The sequence below is a fragment of the Capra hircus genome, chromosome 3, assembly GCF_001704415.2.
Source record: "Capra hircus breed San Clemente chromosome 3, ASM170441v1, whole genome shotgun sequence".
Taxonomy (NCBI): domain Eukaryota; kingdom Metazoa; phylum Chordata; class Mammalia; order Artiodactyla; family Bovidae; genus Capra; species Capra hircus.
Window position 1 is genome coordinate 15,144,788 of NC_030810.1, and position 21,578 is coordinate 15,166,365.

At 40.1% G+C, this 21,578-nt stretch overlaps 1 protein-coding gene across 4 annotated transcripts; it reads left to right on the top strand.

Moving 5' to 3' along the window:
• ZFP69 (ZFP69 zinc finger protein) lies at positions 4,190-20,578 on the top strand. Of its 4 annotated transcripts, none has more exons than XM_018042352.1 (7): positions 4,190-4,783; positions 5,746-5,822; positions 5,974-6,454; positions 7,785-7,870; positions 14,803-14,929; positions 15,277-15,375; positions 19,219-20,578. In XM_018042352.1, exons 3-7 carry the CDS (start codon positions 6,328-6,330, stop codon positions 20,352-20,354), a joined length of 1,575 nt encoding a protein of 524 aa, XP_017897841.1. In that variant the 5' UTR covers positions 4,190-4,783; positions 5,746-5,822; positions 5,974-6,327; the 3' UTR covers positions 20,355-20,578. The 4 variants fall into 4 exon arrangements, with proteins under 4 accessions (XP_017897841.1, XP_017897831.1, XP_005678695.2 ...); XM_018042342.1 differs by lacking the exon at positions 5,746-5,822 and having other exon boundaries at positions 4,190-4,386; positions 4,704-4,783; XM_005678638.3 differs by lacking the exon at positions 5,746-5,822 and having other exon boundaries at positions 15,280-15,375; positions 19,219-20,568.

Genomic DNA, 21,578 nt, shown 5'->3' on the forward strand with positions numbered 1-21,578 from the left:
AAAATCTTTATTTTGCTTTACAGTACTGTATTGGTTTTGCCATACATTGACATGAATCAGCCACGGGTGTACATGAGTTCCCAATCCTGAACCCCTCTCCCACCTCCCACCCCATATCATCTCTCTGGATCATCCCCATGCACCAGCCCCAAGTATCCTGTATCCTGTATTGAACATAGACTGGCGATTTGTTTCTTACCTGATAGTATACATGTTTCAATGCCATTCTCTCAAATCATCCCACCCTCTCCCTCTCCCAGAGTCTAAAAGTCCGTTCTATACATCTGTGTCTCTTTTGCTATCTTGCATAGAGGGTTATCATTACCATCTTTCTAAATTCCATATATATGTGTTAGTATTGGTGTTTTTCTTTCTGGCTTACTTCACTCTGTATAATAGGCTCAAGTTTCATCCACCTCATTAGACCTGATTCAAATGTATTCTTTTTAATGGCTGAGTAATGCTCCATTGTGTATATGTACTACAGCTTTCTTATCCATTCATCTGCTGATGGACATCTAGGTTGTTTCCATGTCCTGGCTATTATAAACAGTGCTGCGATGAACATTGGGGTACAAGTGTCTCTTTCAATTCTGGTTTCCTCGGTGTGTATGCCCAGCAGTGGGATTGCTGGGTTATAAGGCAGTTCTATTTGCAATTTTCCAAACTTGTCTTTATTTTTCTCATTTCCCTGTGGCCAGTGAAATCATCATGACAAGCCAGTGATCTGTGATTGACTTTGAGAGTCACGGATTTAAATATCCCTTTAATGAATCAGAATAAAATATAACCTTTTACTGTAGCCCTTTATCTGGCTAGAAGAGGTAAAAATAAAACTGTCAATTGTCTCATTCTAGAAATAATGTTAAAGAGAGTTTTCTAGACTTAATAGGTAACCAGTTAAACATGAGGTACTTATATTTTTTGGTTTCCTAGAGAAAAATTGGCAAATGTTTTCTGTAAAGGGCCACATAATAAACATGTTAGGTGTTGTAGGCCATATGACCTCTGTCAGAACTACTCAACTCTATCATTTTAGTGCAGAAGCATCCAGAGACAACATATGGGTATCTCATCCATGGCACTGCTAATGTGTTGGGATGCTTTGTTGTAGGTGGCTGTCCTGCTTTGTAGGATGTTTAACAGCATCCCTGGCCACTGGATGCCAGTAGTTCCCCCTTCCACTGTGACAATCAGAAATTTCCCCAGACCTGAGAAGGGCAAGATAATTCCTAGTTGGGAATCACTGACATGAATGAATTTGTATAACTCTGCTCCAATCAACTTTATTTAAAAGAAAAGTATTGGTTTGCATTTAGCCTGAGGATTGTAATTTGCCCATTCCACTATGTAAAATGAATATATGTATAATGATTAAAACTGACACTAGACTACCATTTAATGTCATATTTGTATGTTCACATATCTGTGCCAAAAGTCTTGTTTCCTTATCAACCCCTTTGGTATTTTGTTGCAAAAAGGTTTTTTAAAATCACAATTGTAATGCTGTTGTGGAAGCCTAGGAATTATTTATAGAGATATTTATGTAGACTTTAGTTCAGAATGATGCTTTTTTAAAAATTATTCATCCACAGGTGCTTTGGGATGTATCTCTAAAAGATAACCACCACTCTTTTAAGACTTAACTGCAATGCCATTATTACACCTAAGAAAATTAGACCATAATTCCTAATACATATTGATGTCTTTTGAAGATTGCTGGATGCTATTTTAATTCTTTTACTTTCCAATTGCCAAATGTATGGCATTAAATTTAAAAATGTGTTGTCTTTTGAGCGAGAAAGTATTTGAAACAGCCCTTAGAAAAACACCTTTAGGGGCCCACCAAAGAGGACCAGGGAGACGGCGACTGCAGGGGTCCCAGTATGAGAGGCAGGGAAGTATGAGGGGGAAGTGGAGGAGTTGATTCATAGTACTTCACTGTCTTTATAAATACTGCATCCTTTCAAACATCAGTGGAGATTGGTCAAGTTCAGCTTCTTCCTCTTAAATGGCAGTTCAGAACAGACAGTTTAACTGCCTGAACATTGTGTGATCAAAAGTAAAGCTGTTAATCCAGAATATATTCCATTATCTCTAGATATTTTATATTAGTATATTTACCTGAAAAAAAACTGGCTTCTAACTCTTAAGTCCTGATGACTTTGACGGCAGGACAGAGTGAGGGTGCTCTCTGTGCCTTATACATGTTTTTCCGTGTTTCTGTGGTCTTAGATTTCCCAAGAATTTGGGTTTTTTGATTGCTTCCTTTAGTGAAAAGCATGGCCATCACTTTCCTCTATCTACAATCTGTGTCTCAGTGATCCTTAGTGGTCTTCTGGCTTAAAATAACATCTCTGTTGGTATTTTATGGTTGTATCAACTGCCAAATTCATGTCTCCAGCCAGGACCTCCATTCTGAACTCTAGCCTATTCCTGCCATTGGGCCTTTACACTAGCTGTTCCTTCAGACTTCCTACCCTTCCTCACTTTTGCTCAAATGTTCCCTTTTCACTGAAGCCTGTTCTGACCATGCTGCTTAATATTACAAACTTTTCCTTGCCCCCTGCCTTCTATATTCCCAAATTCCCTTAATTTGTTCTTTTCCTTCTTTGTCCATATCACATATTACACAGGTGAAGGTGAAGTCGCTCAGTTGTGTCCGACTTTTTGCGACCCCGTGGACTGTAACCTACCAGGCTTCTCCGTCCATGGGATTCTCCAGGCAAGAATACTGGAGTGGATTGCCATTTCCTTCTCCAACATATTACATGACATACTAGATAATGATAATTTACACATTTATTATGCTTATTATTTACTCATATTTTCCCTTAGGAGTATGTAAGCTCCGTGAGAGCAGGGATCTGTTTTGTTTACTGGTGCATCACAAGTGCCTGGCATACAGTAGGGACTCAGTAAATACTTGCTGAATTGTTTTGATTTGAACTGAATTGAACTGGGTATCTATGAGGACAATAGAGAAAGGCAATTCCTATACTTTCTCACCTAGCTTTTATAGGTGAGGAAATCTTTTTTTTCCTTTTTTTTTAACACACATTTTTAAAAAAAAATATTTATTTTTATTCGTTTGTTTGGCTGGCCAGGTCTTAGTTGCGGCACACGGGATATTTAGTTGTGCAATGCAAACTCTTGAGTTGTGCCATGTGGGATCTAGGTCCCTGACCAGGGATCAAACCTGGGCCCCCTGCATTGAGAGGGCAGAGTCTCCGCCACTGGACCACCAGGAAAGCCCCTCCTTCTTTTCTTTACAAATACATCAGAATTTATAAGCTTTTAAGAATGGTGAATCATAACAGATATACTTTTAAGACAGCAGGTTATTTTTTAAGTTAATTTGTTTAAAATGCAATTAACTAGGGCTGATTAACTATGTGAGTTTTTCTTTATTTTGTAAACATGAGTTTACATTACCACCTTTCCTCATCCCAAAAGAGACTACAGTTTATCCCCTGGAGAAGGACGAGTTGCACCAGAGGCAGTACCTGAAAGAGGTCAGGAAGTAACTCAAAATACAGGAAATAATCTTTTCAGTGATGACTAGATTAAAAGTCATGAACAAGTCATAGCAGACGGTAAAGGCCCTGCTCATTGAAATTATTCCTTAGATATTCGTCTTAACTATCTACAGTCTGCCAGAGGGCAGAAGGTTTCCTGTTTGTCTCCACCCTGAATTCCCCTCAGGGGACACCATTCGTGAGGTCTGCAGTGGCTGATGGCTTGATGGTGGGCAATTCACTGCGATGGCAGACAACATTACCTTTCTACATTATTATTATTATCTATTTAGTTTTCCTAGAATTAAGATCCAAGAAAGCAGGGACTGAGTTTTGATAACCGGTATTTCCCTAGAGCCTGTAACAATGTGTGAACAGACCTAGGGATTCAGAAGATAGTTGAATAAATGAATGAAGGTCAGAGAAAGGGCTTTCGCACGGGAAGAGCTGGGCCGGTTACCTAGTCTCTTGGGACCGCTGTCAGGAAACGGGGGCGGTCCGCCTGGGTGCCCGCTGTCCAGGGTCTGGCAGTCGTGGTGGCGGCGTGCCCAGGCGCGCTCCGCGGAATTTGGGTTCCGGATTTTCGGGAGCGCCTGCCTCCCGGGAGAGGACGGGCTCTCGCTGCTCCCGATGGGCGGAGCCGGCGGCGGGGCGTGCCGAGCCGCCGGAAGACTCGAGGGCACCGGGTTGAGAGCACTGCGGCTGCGCCGGGGGCAGCAGCCGGGACCCGCCAAGGCCTGGGCGAAGGCGATCAGGGGCGCCGGCAACGGCGCTTCGCTACTGCGGAGGAGGCGGGGCGCCGGTGGGACTCGCCACTGCCTCCGGGCTGGCATCAAAACAGCGGCCGGCGAGCGGTAGCCTAGCCCAGGTCTGTTGGAAGCCGGTTCAGGGTTCCCTGGGCCTTGCGGGTCCCCAAAGCCCAGCTCCCGGGGGTGTGGCTGGAAAAGGACACGTTGGGGGGGGCTGTGGATTTATCTGGTGCCTTAGCACCCGCCCTAGGCCGCCTCTCAGGAATTTAGAAAAGAACCCTGGTCCCGTCTGGAGGCCGATAGTCCTTTGGGCTTCAGAAGGAAGCCTGCGTGAATGTTCGGCGTTTCTTAAAGAAGTCATTGTGTTGGGTGTCGATGGGGTCTGTCTATAAAAGGCTGGGAAAGAAAAAAATCTCTTACCGGTCCTTCTCTAAAGAGACACCCTCTGGAGCTGAAAGCCTCAAGAACCGGCTCCGCCCCCCATCTCTGGTCGTACCAGCGTCCACGGCCTCTCTGGTGAGTAGGAAGATACACTGTCTGTGTCTGCAGTTTCTTAGATCCGAGAGAGGCATGTCTGGAAGTAGTGAGAAGGGGCATACTCTAAATGAAGCTTCTCTGTCGCTAACCATTTCGGGAATAAGATTGGAAAGTTTCTCCACTTGGGTAACAAACGATTTTACTTTTCATATATTTGGGGACAGGATATTTTTCATATGCTCCAATACAGCTCGTTTCTTTGCATCAGTCACAGCTGAAAACAAGAAGCCAAACACCCTGCCCCACAAACTTCAAAAAGTTGGGCCAGCTCCCTTTTCAGGGAGCTAGAACTAGGATTGTTCTTGAGGCCCTAATACACTGTACTTAGTCGCTGTAGAGGCACCTGTTCAGATGCCAAGGGCTTTCACGAACAGTTAGGCAGTTTCCAAAATTTCCTGCCAGGAGCAGTTCTGCAATAGTTCTCATTATATTCGAAGTACTATATTTGAGATTCTTGAAACTTTAAATTCAGATCTATAATTGTTTAAAAAATAACTTTAAAAAGTAGTGTTGTGGTTGCGCATTAAAGCAAAAGGTTTATAATAATGTCTGTTAAGGTACTGTATTCCCAACATTGTTACAACCCTAAGAAGTACACTTCTTATATGCATTTTCTAGATGATGAAATGGAAACACAGAGAACTGAAGTGTCTTAGAGCTTTTAAGTGCCCGTGTCAGGATTCTAACCCAGACTGTCTGCCCTCTAAACTCCCAAGTCTGTCTGTGTCCAAGCAGAAGATGTATGCAGCTTGTTGTTGTTGTTCAGTTGCCAAGTCGTGTCCGACTCTTTGTGACCCCATGGACTGCAGCATGTCAAGCCTCTCTGTCCCTCACCATCTCCCAGAGTTTGCCCAAGTTCATGTCCACTGAATCAGTGAGGTCATCCAACTGTCTCATCCTCTGTCGCCCTCTTCTTCTACCTTCAATCTTTGCCACATCAGGGTCTTTTCCAGTGAGTCGGCTGTTCGCATCAGGTGGCCAAAGTATTGGAGCTTCCAAAGAGGAAAGTCAAGGCAAGGTCTGCGCATGTTTGTGTATCTTTGGTATTTGTGTGTATTTGTGCTGTTTGTGAAAGTGTGTATGGAACTAGAAATTAGAGCTGCATGTAAAGCATAGATTATACTTATTTTCACATTGATACTAAATCTTTGTTTTTGCATCTTTTTCAGTTTTAAGTATGTTTCTGCAAGGTCTGGAGTTCTATCTGTATGATCAGTTTTCTGGATCCCTCCTCCCTGCCTTTTGCTCCTCTAGAAGAATATGAAGAGGCATATACTCAGACCTACTCAACCAGCCACCCTGCAAGCAGGCAGGGCTTAATTTTAGAGAGGAAATCAGTTTCTCAGAGCTGTGAAAGCCACATCAGCCTCTAGGAGCCCCTAGGTTCTGGTGCCGCAGGCAAACGCAAGAATCCTGAGGGCAGGAGTCTGTGGTCACAGGAGGACCACGCCACTGTGAGGCATCTCAGCAGAGGCTCTGGCCGCTTCCTCACCAGAAGTGGACAAGGTCAGTCAGGAGGCATCATGCTGCAGCAGCTCCTGATCACCCTGCCCACCGAGGCCAGCACGTGGGTGAAGCTGCACCATCCAGAGAAGGCCAAGGAGGGGGCGCCCCTGTGGGAGGATGTGACCAAGATGTTTGAAGGAGGAGGTGAGAGTAGGCTGATGGATGGGGGGATGGAGGAGGAAGAAGGGTTCTCAATCTGCTTGGGGAAAATAGGTACAAACATCATTGAAGTGGTCTCTGGGGGAGAAAATTGGGAGAGAGTAGGTCCTTGGGGCTTGTGCTTGTGGCTTTGGGGAAGGAGATAGCTGTGCGAGAAAATGTTGGGCTCTTAAGCACTGGGTCCCTGTGACGTGTGCTCCGTGCTGCTCCCATCTCCTGTCCTCGAATAAACACAGGACAAGAAGACAGAATTCAGGGTGCTCCCCACCAGCAGCTGTATAAGTGTGACTTACAGACATCAGAGTCAAACGTTTCTACCCCCTTAAGCCCTCCAGTGGTTTTCCTTTATTAGTCTTAGTCTAGTCCCAAACCAATGCTTTTTCTTTCTTTTCTTCTCCCACTAGGAAGGAATGACATGCTTGGTTACTCTCACTTTACCTTGAACTGTTCTGAGTTCAGTGGGAAGCATGTCCAAGGTTACACAGTATTTGCTGGCGGGTCAGGATAGATGGATGGACAGAAGAATTAGCATAGCTCATGGGGTCTCTTAGTTCATCTTTAACACTTCAAAAGTCAGACAGGGACTTTGTTAAGCATCTTGATGGATGGAAAAATGAATAATGATCTCTAATGCTAATTAGTAATTGATAGAGATAGACACATACCCAGATGGAAAGAAGAGAAAGTAGCCTAAATACATTTTATGGTAAAATTCTTTTGGAAGACAAGAGACAGGAAAATTCTTCTGATTGTATTTATCAGAGAAATTTTCACAAAGCAGATAGCACTGAATTGAGCCTTAAAAGATGTCTATTGTTTTTATGGAAGAATTAGGAAAAAATACAAAAGTGGGGACCTTGAGGAGTGGTTCAGAGAATGGAGACTATTCTAGTCTAACTGAGGGTTAAGAATGTGGTCAGTGCGTGTGTCCCACAGATAAAGGGTGGTGGTTAGAGGAAGCTAATGCTGGGAAGATACGCTTCAGGCAGATTGTAGAGTGCCATGAAGTCTGTGGGAAGTGTTTGGATTTTTCTTGCTTGGAAGTAGGGAACTTTTGAGGATTTCTGAACAGAGGAGTGGCCTGGTAGGTCAGTGCTTTTGGACCAGCATTGACCATTGGGAAACATTAATACCCCAATCAACGCATTGGAGGTCCTCCTCATTAAGGAGACTCCCATCTGCTCTTGGGTCGCTCTGAATGTCTTTCTTTGTGAGTGTATTCAGAGAAGGGCTGTTTTCAGCAGAACTGCAGGCAGTTTTTCTATTTAATGGGGTAAGGTAAGATGCAAACTTTCTGGCTCTTTTCCTTCCTCAGCTCTGCTATCTCAGGATGCTGATGAGACCCAGGGAGAAAGTTTAAAGGATGAATTGATCCCCAGGACCCCAAAAGCAGACTCCCAGGTGGGTTGGAGTTTCCTGTCACTTTCTTGACATGCTTTTTAGTTTTTAAGATTATAATTTGCCCTTTTCTGGGGAGTTGGGTATATTGTGGCTAATGAATTTAACCAGGGAACTCAGTGCAAGTTAGTCTTGCACAGAAAACGGGTCCACAGTGGTCCGCAGTTTCCCTCCTCTTAGAAAGCGTTTCTTCGGACTCCATGGCGGTCCAGTGGTTACGACTCTGCACTTCCTCTGCAGGGGGTGCAGGTTCGATCCCTGGTTGGGGCACTAAGATTCCACATGCCATGTGGCCAAAAAACATATTTTTTTAAAAATGTTTCTTTCCAGCCAACATCTAATACGAATTTTTGTAGAGAAAGCAAAATGAATGATTTAATTCTAACCCATAAAAACCAACAGGTACCATTTGAGATCTAAGATAAACCTCAGTTTTTATGAGGATTTTATATTAAAAAACGGGTGACATCTATCACTTCATGAGGTGGCCCACAGAATAGTGGCATGAGCAGAGGTCAAATAACAGCTAAAGACCTGAGCAGAGAAGAAACGGTCAGGCCATGGAGCACACACATTAGACAGGCTGGGCAGTTACAACAGGGTATAGAAACATGTCCTCACCACCTGGTAGAAGCACAGGTGAAACAGAGAAGGAAAATGTAGAGTAAACGTGAAAGGAAGACTTATTAAAGGGAGACATCATCTGAGGACAGAAGAGTTTTGAGTGAGAACTTGGGTTCTGAAATTAGATGGTACAGAATTTGAACTTGTCTCTGGTATTTACTTGCTCCGTGAGTTTTTTTTTTTTTTTTTTTTTTTTAGGTTTTTTATGATGCCATTTTCTTTAGCTAATTCAGGTGCTAACATCTTTTAGGATTGAAATGCATTCCAGGGCTATTTCCAGTAATATGGAAGAAATAGTAATATTCTAATTATTTGGAGAGTTACCTTATCTCTGCATTCCACTTTTCTTTAATTCTCACCTCCTGACAGTTAAAAATACTGGTGGGATTCTTAGCACTGGGACAAGATTAAATTTCTTAAAATTGAGGTATAATTTATATATAGGAAAAACACTTAAGAAAGTATATGGTTCTGTTTTGACATTTATACACCATGTAACCAAGTTGAGCATTTCTGCCTCTCAGAATGTTCACTTGTGCCCCTTTCCAGTCAAAACTCTGTTTGGCCCCAGTAGAGAGAGAGTACATGGGATTTCTGCATTATTTCTTACAACTGCATCTAAATCTATGATTAAAATCATCTAATAAATCTATAATCTCAAAATAAAAACTTTAGGAAAGAATCTGTACGTGGCAGTGGTTAGGTATCATGCTCTACAAATGTCAGGTTAAGTTGATTGATAGGTGTTCAGATCTACATCCTTGATAAATTTTTGTCTACTTGTTCCATCACTTAGTGAGAGGAGTATTAAAATCTCTAATTATTGTGGTTTTGTTCATATCTCCCTTCAGTTCTGTCAAGTCAAATTCTGTTATCAGGCACATATACACGTAGGATTATTGTCTTCTTAATGAGCCGACCATTTATCATTAGGAAATGTCTCATCATATTTTTTTTCCTAAGCCCACTTTGTCTGATTTAATGTAACTTCTCCAGTGTTTTTAATTATTGTTGGTATGGTATAGCTTTTTTCATTCTTTTAACTTAATTTGTGCCTTTATATTTAAAGTGTGCCTTCTTAGATACAGCTGGGCCTTGCATGCTTAGTCTGGTAACAGTTACATAATCATTGATATGGAGCTTCCCAGGTGGCTCAGTGGGTAAGAAATCCACCTATAGGATTTCCCTGGTGGCCCAGTAGCTAAGACTCTGTGCTTCCAATGCAGGAGGCCTGGGTTTGATCCCTGGTCAGGGAACTAGATCCCAGATGCCACAATTAAAGATCTTGCATGCTACAACAAAGACCCGGTGCAGCCCCCCCAAAACCAAAACAATCTGGCTGCAATACAGGACACGCAGGAAATATGGGTTCAGTGTGCTGGGTAGGGAAGATCCCTTTGAGGAGGGCATGGCAACTCACTCCAGTATTCTTGCCTGAAGAATCCCGAGGAAAAGAGGAGCCTGGTGGGCTACAGTCCATAGAGTCACAAAGAGTAGGACGCAGCTGAAGGGACTGAGCGCACAGGCAACCACTGATATGCCTGGAATTTAAGTGTATATTCTTGTCCTTTGTTTGCTGTTTGTCAAACCTATTCTTTCATTTCTTTGTTCTTCCTCTCCTGCCTTCTTTTGGATTGTGCAATTTTTTAGTATTCTATTTTATGTCCTCTAATGACTTTTTAAGCTCTACTTTGATTTGTTTTTAGTGGTTGTCCTGGCCATTACAATATGCGTTTTAAACGTGTCACAGTTGGATTACTATTATACTGTTTCACAAAGAATATGAAAATCATATTTTCCTATTTACTCTTCCCATTCTTTGTGTGTTGTCATCATGCTTTTCACTTTACATGTTATATACCCCATAATACATGTCCTTATTTTTGCTTTTAACAGTAAACTGTCTCATAAGAGATTAAGAGAAAGAAAAAAAATGAGCCTTTCATATTTGCCCACCTATTTACCAGTGCAGGCTTTCCTGATGGCTCAGACAGTAAAGGATCCGCCTACAATGCAAGAGACCTGGGTTTGATCCCTGGGGTAGGAAGATCCCCTGGAGAAGGAAGTGTCAACCCACTCCAGTACTCTTGCCTAGAGAATTCCAAGGACAGAGGAGCCTGGTAGGCTCTAGTCCATAGGGGTCACAAAGAGTCAGACACAACTAAGTGACTTTCTTTCACTTTACCAGTTGGAGCACTTTTCAGTCCTTCGTTTAGGTTCTCAGTTTCTGACATCATCTCCCTTCAGCCTAAAGAACATCATTTAGCATTTCCTGTAGTGTGGGTCTTCAGATGACGAATTCTCACAGCTTTGGCGATCTAGAAGTGTCTTTATATGGTCTTCCTATTAGAGGATCTTTTACTGGATATAGAATTCTAGGGTGGCTGTTTTTTTCTTTTAAGCACTTTAAGGATGTTCCATTGTCTTTTGGGTTATATTGGTTCAGATAAAAAGTGAGCTATTTTTCTTATTCTTTCTCCAGATGTGACATGTCTTTTTGTTTATTTTATACGAACTTTTCTGGTTTTCCTGTTCTTCTTTCCTGCTTTCTTTTCACTACTTTTATAATCTTCCCTTTTATCTTTGCTCTTCAGCAGTTTTAATGATGTACATAGACATGGTATTTGAATTTTTTTTTTTTTTTTTGTGGAGGATTTTGCTGCCTTTTGCATTTATGGGTTGATTTTTTTTAATCCAACTTGGAAATTTTTCAGCCTTTATTTCTTCAAATATTCTTTTCTTCTCATTCTTCTTCTGAGATTTTAATTACATGTATATTAGACCATGTAATACTATCTCCCCCTCCCCCGCTTTTTTTTCTTTTTCTCTTTTGGTGCATCCATTTGAATACTATCTATTGACCTGTGTTAAGTTTCATTGATCTTGTCTTCACTAGGGTCCATCTGATGTTAAGCCCATCCAGTGGATTTTTCAGATATTGTATTTTTCAGTTGTAGAATTGTCTTTTAGTTCTTTTTTGGCATTTCTGTCTCTCCTCAATTACCCTGGCATTTTGACCTATTACATCCATATTTTATTGTAAACTCTTCAATGTATATTTTAATAATTGCTTTAAATTTCTTGTCTGCTTCTCCCAGTGACTTGGTGACCTAGGTCTTTGCTTCTTATGTTTTTATTTCTTGATTATAGGTCAGATTTTCCTCCTTCACTTGCCTAATAATTTTTTATTATGGTTCAAATATTATGTATAAAAGAACAGTGGAGGATGAAATATGCATAGATAGATCCATTTCCCCATCAGCCTGGAAGGACATTGGTATTGAGAATAACTACAATGGCTTCCAGTTTTTTAATGAAACCTCAGATGTGTGGCATCCTGGCCAAGCATCTGCAATTTCATATTGTTAGAGCAGTCATTGTATTGCTGGGAGTTGCAACTTTCTACAAGTTTGCTTTGGTGAACCAAGAAAGACAGAATAAAGGACAGAAGTGGCAAGGACCTAACATAAGCAGGAAAGATTAAGAAGAGATGGCAAGAATATACAGAAGAACTGTACAAAAAAGATTTAATGACCCAGATCATCGTGTTGGTGTGGTCACTCACCTAGAGCCATACATCTTGGAGAGTGAAGTCAAGGCAGCCTTAGGAAGCATTACTACAAACAAAGCTAGTGGAGATGATAGAATTCCAGTTGAACTGTTTCAAATCCTAAAAGATGATGCTATTAAAGTGCTGCACTCAATATGCCAGCAAATTTGGAAAACTCAGCAATGGCCACAGGACTGGAAAAGTCAAGTTTTCATTCCAGTCCCAAAGAAAGGCCATGCCAAAGAATGTTCAAACTACTGTACAGTTGCGCTCATTTCACATGCTAGCAAGGTAATGCTCAAAATATGTTAATCTAGGCTTCAACAATATGTGAACTAAGAACTTCCAGATGTTCAAGCTGGATTTAGAAAAGGCAGAGGAACCCCGAGATCAAATTGCTAACATTTGTTGGATCATAGAAAAAGCAAGGGAGTTAAAAAAAAAAATCCATTTCTGCTTCATTGACTATGCTAAAGCCTTTGACTTTCTGGATCACAACAAACTGGAAAATTCTGAGAGAGATGGGAATACCAGACCACTTTACTTGTCTCCTGAAAAACCTGTATGCAGATCAAGAAGGAACAGTTAGAACTGGACATAGAACAATGGACTGGTTCAAAATTGGGAAAGGAGTATGTCAAGGCTGTATATTGTCACCCTGCTTATTTCACTTCTATCCAGAGTACATCATGTGAGATGCTGGGCTGGATGAATCACAAGCTGAAATCAAGATTGCCAGGAGAAATATCAACAACCTCAGATATGCAGATGATACCAGCGTAATGGCAGAAAGTGAAGAGGAACTAAAGAGCCTCTTGATGAAGGTGAAAGAGGAGAGTGAAAAAGCTGGCTTAAAACTCAACATTCGAAAAACTAACATCAGGGCATCCACTTCCATCACTTCATGGCAAATAGATGGGGGGAAAATGGAAACAGTGGCAGGTTTTATTTTCTCCTGCTCCAAAGCAGGGCTCCAAAATCACTGTGAATGGTGACTGCAGCCATGAAATTAAAAGATGCTTGCTCCTTGGAAGAAAAATTGTGACAAACCTAGACAGCATATTAAAAAGCAGAGATATCACTTTACTGACAAAGGTCCATTTAGTCAAGGCTATGGTTTTTCCAGTTGTTGTGTATAGATGTGAGAGTTGGACCATAAAGAAGGCTGAACCCCAAAGATGCTTTCAGACTGTGGTGCTGGAGAAGACTCTTGAGAGTCCCTTGGACAGCAAGGAGATCAAACCAGTCAATCCTAAAGGAAATCAACCCTGAATATTCATTAGAAGGACTGATGCTGAAGCTGAAGCTCCAGTACTTTGGCTGTCTGAGGCAAAGAGCCGGTTTATAGAAAAGACCCTGATGCTGGAAAAGATTGAGGGCAGGAGGAGAAGAGGGCAACAGAGAATGAAATAGTTGGATGGTATCACTGACTCAATGGACATGAGTTTGAGCAAACTCTGGGATAGAGTGAAGGACAGGGAAGCCTGGTGTGCTGCAGTCCATGGGGCAGCAGAGTCGGACATGACTTAGCGACTTAACAACAACAGACAACAAGAACGCAGGCATATGCAGATTCTGCAGAAAGTATGGTTCTATGACAAATTTTAAGGTAATGAGAAAGGCTGGTCTCTTTCAGAGTGCAAAGTGATTTCAGGATATAAAAAATTTCTTTGTGTTGAGTTGCATGAAATTCATCGCTGACCTGTGTTTGTTAACTGTGAAGCATGAATATCTGGGCTATGGAATAGTTTCTCTTGATAATTAATAAATGTATATAGATAGATAGATAGATAGATAGATATAGTCTGTTTGTTTTGTCTGTTCTGTTTATTTGCAGAAAACTCTAAGCCTTTTCCTCTTGACTGGTGGTTAAGGTGAGGGACTGATTATTCATATTTTTCCTAGAGCTCTAGCTGAGCTCTGGCTGAGATGCACTTTAGTTTGATTGAATTCACTGTTTTTCTTTTTTTGGTTGCATTGCATGTGGGATCTTAGCTCCTCAACCAGGGCCTGAACCCATACCCCCTGCAGTGGAAGGTATGGACCTTCCACCACCAGGGTCCTTGATTGAGTTCACTTCTGATTAACCCAACTACTAGCACCCCATGCCATCAGTGCTGAAGGGCTGATCCTTTATTATCTGTTCAGTATTTGAGCTAAGGAAGAGCTTGATCACAGTTCCAAACCGTTTTGTTCATCTTGCATTAAACTCCAGCAGGGCCCCAGAATTTCAGCCCTGGAGGAATACATTGGTCTTTGTGACAGTAAGTACTGAAAGCCTCTCTCCCTGTCCCTTGGGCCCTCTGGTCTCATCTGCTTCCACTTGCCCGCCTCCAGCAATGCTGGCCACTCTCCTGCTCCTCAGACAAGCCAAGGATATGCACTCCTCAGGTTCTTTGTTCCTGCTTGGAATGCTCTCCCCTCAGATTTCCGTGTGGTTCTTTCCTACTGAGTTCATGTCTCTGAATATCACCCTTTTAGGAAGACTTACCCTAACACCCTACACGAAAGACCTTCCCCATCCTCACCGTGGCTCTCCCTGGTGCCATTATCCTGCTTCATTTTGTTTTTTTTCTAAGACACGTATAATAACCATCTGTCCTTTCATATATTGTTTATGATAGTCTCCAGGGAATTACCAAACAGATCCAGAGGAGACTCCCAGTAAAACTAATTTAGAATCTCTCAGAAGACTGTCAGAACATATTGGATCTTGATGGAGGTGGTCTCAGGCTGAAAAGGAATATATTGGATATTCTAGGAACTGTTGACCTTCAAGGATGTATCTGTGGACTTCACCCAGGAGGAGTGGGGGCAGCTGGCACCTGCTCACCGGAATCTGTACCGGGAGGTGATGCTGGAGAACTATGGGAATCTGGTCTCAGTGGGTAAGGACAGGCTGCACATACATCCAGAATCCTGCCTATTAATAGGATTAATATTTAATTTAGTATTAATAATTCCTAAATTATTAAATGCGGTAGATTCCCTGGAGCCTGGCCTTGGGTTCTGTGTTGGAGATGGATGTTGCATACCTTTGAATATCAAGCCAGAACGTATCTGAATCTCTTCCCTTCGGGGAACACTTTACTTCATAGAGCGAGAATAGGAAAACATGCTGTGGTGCCCCTTTCCATCTTCAGAGACCCTAAATACCTGAGGATTGAAACTACATCCCAGGGATGGTTCTTTGACCTCAGCATAAATATTCATACCCTTTTTTTCACTCCATAAGCAGGTTGTCAGCTTTCCAAACCTAGTGTGATTTCCCAGTTGGAGAAAGGAGAAGAGCCATGGATGACAGAGAAAGAAGGCCCAGGAGATCCCAGTTCAGGTGAGCCAAGGCAGATGGTGCCTTTTAATATGTAGTCCAGAGTGCCCAGCATCTTCCCAGGTTGCAGAAAGGCCGAGCGGGTGGACAGGCGTGCTCTGAAGTAGATTTCATCCCTCTGTCTGCAGTCCTTTTCTTCATCTGACCTAGCAGAAGTCTCTGGAGTTGGAGGGAAGATAAGTCTTCTCTTCATTAAGGTTTTCCTTCTTTCTTCAATATCCTAAAGTCTACCAATTGAAAGGTCCTTTCCCCATGCTCTGAAATGTGCGTAGTAGTCTCTTCTCACAGAAAGCAGATCTCTTTTCTGGACTCTCACTGCATTCTCCAGATCTTTAATCTTCTCTCTTGCATCCTATTTCCACTTTTCATCAACTCTCATTTTACAATCTTAACTTATATTCTCACTCTCCTTTGAACTAAAGTATCCTTATTTATTGTAACAAATGTTTTATGGAAAAGCCTGCAAGAGAAATGACCATGGGATTCCTTCTCATCAAATCCAGTGATCTTTAACAATCTTCTTAAACTTCGCTTTTATTGTGAAATATTTTAGACATTCAGAAAGGCACAGAGAACATTACAATAAATTGCTATTAAATACTTTCTACCTAGATTAAGAAATAAAACAGAGTTTAAACCCCAGTACTCCCATCCTTGCTTGTGAAATAACTAACTCTTCTAACTTGAAACGTTGTCTTTCCTATATGTGTCTTCATATTTGTATTATATGTGTATATTCCCAAGCAATATATAACATTTTTTAAATTTATTTTTAATTGAAAGATAATTGTGTTTATAATATTGTGTTCATTTCTGCCATATATCAACATATATCAGCCATAGGTATACATATGTCCCCTCCCTCTTGAACTTCCTTCCAACCTCCCACCCCATCCCACCTTTCTAGGTTGTCACGGAGACCTGGTTTGAGTTCTCTGAGTAGCAAATTCCTACTGGCCATGTGTTTTACATATAGTGGTGTATATGTTTCCATGCTTCTCTCTCCATTCATCCCACCCTCTCCTTCCCCCGACTCACTTATTTCCATAAGTCTGTTCTCTATGTCTGCATCTCCATTGCTGCCCTGAACATAGGTTCATCAGCACCTCTTTCTAGATTCCGTATATATGTGTTAATATACAATTTTTTTTTCTCTTTCTGACTTCCTTCAGTTTGTATAATAGGCTGTAGGTTCATCTACCTCATTAGCACTGACTCACGTTCCTTTTTATGGCTGAGTAATATTCTATTGTATATATGTACTACACCTTCTTTATCCATTCATCTGTCAGTGGACATCTAGGTTGCTTCCATGTCCTAGCTATAATAAATACTGCATCAGTGAACATTGGGGTACATGTGTCTTTTTCACTTATGGTTTTCTCAGGATATATGCCCAGTGGTGGGATTGTTGGATCATATGGTAGTTTTATTCCTAGTTTTTTAAGGAATCTCTATACTGTCTTGCACAGTGGTCATTTCAGTTTGTATTCCCACCAACAGTGCAAGAGGTTCCCTTTTCTCCACAACCTCTCCAGAATTTATTGCTTGTAAATTTTTTGATGATAGCCATTCTGACCAGTGTGAGGTGATATATCATTGTAGTTTTGATTTGCATTTCTGTAGTAATGAGTGATATCGAGCATCTTTTCATGTGTTTACTAGCCATCTGTATGCCTTCTTTGGAGAAATGTCTATTTAGGTGTTTTGCCCACTTTTTGATTGGGTTGTTTTGTTTTTCTGGTATTGAATTGCGTGAGCTGCTTGTATATTTTGGAAATTAATCCTTTGTCAGTTTTTTCATTTGATATCATTTTCTCCCATTCTGAGGGTTGTCTTTTCACCTTGTTTATAATTTCCTTTACTATGCAAAAATTTTTCAGTTTAATTAGATCCCACTTGTTTATTTTTCTTTTTATTTCCAGTTCTCTAGGAGGTGGATCATAGAGGATCTTGTTGTGACTTATAGCATGTAAATTACTACTTCTAATACTGTTTTGCATATTCTTATTCTTTAAAAAAAATGGTATATGTACTGCTTCCACTTGCTTTTCTCATTCAACACTGTTGATATTTATCCATATTATTCATATCATTCATTTCCATTGAGTTAATAAAGCACAATTTATCCATTTTCCTGTTGATAGAAATTTAGAGGTTTCTAAATTTGGGGGTTACAGAGATACTGCAATAAAACTTTGTATATGTAACTTCTTGTGTAAGTATTTCTCTGAGATATTTGATAGAAGCAGACTTGTTGGGTCATAGAGCAGATATACCTTTATGTTTCAGGAAATTTTTCTTCAAAGTAGTTGCACCAGTTGGTACTCCCATCTGAGAGTTTTGAGAGGTTCCAGAACTCAGCATCTTTGTCAACACTTGGTGTTGTCAAACTTTCACATTTTTATATATTCAGTGGTTGAATACAATGTCTTGTTTTTTTCATTTTCATGATTACTAATAAGAGGGACAATGTTTTTCATGTTTGTTAGCCATCCTTCCAGGATTTCTTTTCTGCATGGCAGTCAGACACTTTACTGTCTGAGCCACCAGGGAAGCCTTTCTGTAAGTTACCTGTTTATATCCTTTGCAAATCTTTCTATTATTTTTTCCTTATTGATTTATAGAAAAAATATATATTATTTTATATCTTTAAAATTTTATTTTCCATGTTTAGGTTTAAATCTGTATATATTTTATATATAATGTGAGGTGAGGCTCTAGTTGAACTTTTTACATGTGGATAATAAGCCCAAGAACCATTTATTGAATAGTTTAGGCTACTTGGTCACCTGCCAAGTTTCTTTATATGCCTGAGTCTATTTCTGAGCTCTATCTGTTCTGTTCCTTTTTTCTGTCTGTAATGTCAGATGTCTTAATTACTGTATTTCATAGTGAGATTTAATATCTTGTTCTTCAAAATTGTCCTGGCTATTGTTAGCCCCTTGCTTTTCCATATGAATTATATTTACATGCACACAAATTCTCTGGTGGTATTTTGATTGGAATATATTGAATCTGTAGATCAATTTAGGGGGGAATTAATGTTATGATATTTAGTCCTATTGTCCAGGAACATGGTATATTGTTCCACTTATTGATATTTTCTAATTTTTTAAAATAAATTTTCAGGATTTTCCCCCATAAAAGTCTTATATACATTACACATCTTTTGTCAGATTCATCCTGAAGGACATACATTTTATTGCTATTCTGTTTTTTTATTTTTTAGCCACACTGCATATCTTTTGGGATTTTAGCTCCTTGATGAAGCACTGAAGCTTTGAAGCATTGCCCCTCACCCTCAGCTGTGAAAGCTTGCAGTCCTAATCACTGGACTGCCAGGGAATTCCCTCAAACCTATTTTCTGAACTAGCTGGAGTAGGAAGAGGGAAATCTTTTTATCTTTCTGAGAATGTTTTCCAAAAATAGTTATCAGTTAAAAAGACACTGTTAAGACATAGCCCTGAAATATCATTTTTTAGTATTAATAGAAAGAAGAAGATTAAAATGTTCAAATTTTTACTCTGTATATAAAATCACACGTTGACCTTGTTCATTGTGTCTTAATTTCCCATTACCTCTCCAGGCTACATAACCATATTTAAATACACTCAGAATTTAATGGAACTTCCGTGGTACTCCAGTGGTTAAGACTGCATGCTCCCAGTGCAGGGGGCACAGGTTGGATCTCTGGTCAGGCCTCATGCAAAAAATAAATATACTCAAAATTTCATGTACTTCATATGTATTGTTATCTAAATCTGTATTCCATACTCAGGATAATGATTGACTTTTAAAAGCATAATGAATATGAGTTATTTGCATTTTATCCATTTCTTTCAGACTTGGAGAGTAAAACAGAAACCAGTGCATCAAATGCAAAATACAACATTTTACAAAAACAGTTATATCATGGCATGATGATGGAAAGGTTAATGAGAGATGATGTCATTTATTCCACATTGAAGAAAGTCTCAAAATATGATGACGAGTTAGAAAAGCACCAGGATCACCATGGAAGAAATGTGAGACAAACCATTATGATCCATAAGAAGAGAAGCCAAGAAACTTACAAATTTGGCAAAAATATTGTTAGTTCAAATGTTGTTATAGAACAGAGGCTCCGTAAGTGTGACACACCTAGAAAGAGAAACAAATGCAAATCAGATTTGATTAATCATCCAACAAGTTATGTAAGAGTAAAAACCTATGAATGTAATATATGTGAAAAGGCCTTCAAACAACCCATTCACCTTACTGAACACATGAGAATTCATACTGGTGAGAAACCTTTCAGATGTAAGGAATGTGGTAGGGCCTTCAGTCAAAGTGCGTCCCTTACCACACACCAGAGAATCCATACTGGTGAGAAGCCCTTTGAATGTGAAGAATGTGGCAAAGCCTTCAGACATCGCTCATCTCTTAATCAGCATCATAGAACCCACACTGGGGAGAAACCCTTCATATGTGATAAATGTCAGAAAGCTTTCAGCCAGAACATTAGCTTGATCCAGCATTTGAGAACTCACTCTGGAGAGAAACCCTTTACGTGCAATGAATGTGGGAAAACCTTTAGACAGATTAGACACCTGAGTGAACATATAAGAATTCATACTGGGGAGAAGCCCTATGCATGCACTGCATGTTGTAAAACCTTTAGTCATAGAGCTTATCTGACGCATCACCAGAGAATCCATACTGGGGAGCGACCCTACAAATGTAAAGAATGTGGGAAAGCCTTTAGGCAGAGGATACACCTGAGCAACCATAAAACTGTTCATACAGGAGTGAAAGCATATGAATGCAACCGCTGTGGAAAAGCGTACAGGCATGATTCATCCTTTAAGAAACATCAGAGGCATCACACAGGAGAAAAACCTTATGAATGTAATGAATGTGGAAAAGCCTTCAGCTATAATTCATCACTTACTCGACACCATGAAATACACAAGAGAAATGTCTTCCAAAATCATATCTGAAAACAGATTATGTACCATGAGAACAAAAGCTAAGTCTAAACCAGTAGCTCTGTGCTTTGAATTTTAGGACTCTAGATTTGAGAAATTGACATAATGATGCCAACTTCTAGTTTTGCTCATTGTGTAAATAAACACTACATTGATAACTACTATTTACTAATACCTCCACACAAAGTTACTTAATCGAGAATAAAAGATGGCCCTTCAAATTAAATTCAACAATATAGAAAATTTTGTACATCATTATTTTTATAATTTCATGGTAGATTAATAAATTATTTTTCTTGGGCATTCACAGATACAGACCAGCATTTGGAAACTACTGTTTAAAACATCACCACCACCCCTAATTTTTTAATTAAAATTTTATTTTTTTTAATGGGGAAACTCTTCACATGGTATAAATTTCAAAAGGTGTGGTCAGTTTTGTAAGTGAAAAGCCTTCTTTCTCCATCCTCCACACAAAATTCTACCTACAGGCAACCATTTTTTATAACTCACATTTTGTACACCCTTCTAGAGAGCTTTCTGTTTAAATCCAAGAGAATACAAGCATACATTTTTTTACTTTTAAGCATAAATGGCAGCTCCCTAGACAAATGCATATTACTTTTATTACTTCACTGTGTATCATGGAGGTTATTCCATATCAGTAAACAAAGTGCCTACTTGTTCTTTTTTAAACAGCTGTATAGTATCCCATGGTTTGAATGTATTTTATTTAGCCATTTCATTGTAGATGACCTTTTGAATTTCCAGTCTTTTATTTATATAATTTTGCAGTGAATACTCTTACACATGTTTTTGTTTCTTACATGTAAGAAGATGCAGAGGGTTAATTCCTAGAATGGGAATTTCTGTGCTAAAGGGTATGTGCATTTGTATGATGGATACTGCCAAACTGACTTTCAGAGAGGTTGGACTAATTTATTTTCCTACTAGCAAGATTAGAAGCCATGTGGGAGCCATATCTGGTACTGAAGCGTATCCAGCAGCCTTATAATCCATTAAAGAAGTATCAGTTTATCTCAATAACATAGCCTAGAAGTACAGTCTAAGCTCATCCCCCAGAAAAGCAGTACTTGCATCCCTGGAGTCAGCATTAGCTGGATCTTATCAAATAGCAGTCAAACCAACCAGTCTTTGTTGGAGAAGAAAACATCTCTCCACCAACTGCTCCAGTCCCTAACTTCTGAGGCTGTAACTGGTGAAGTATAGTCACTT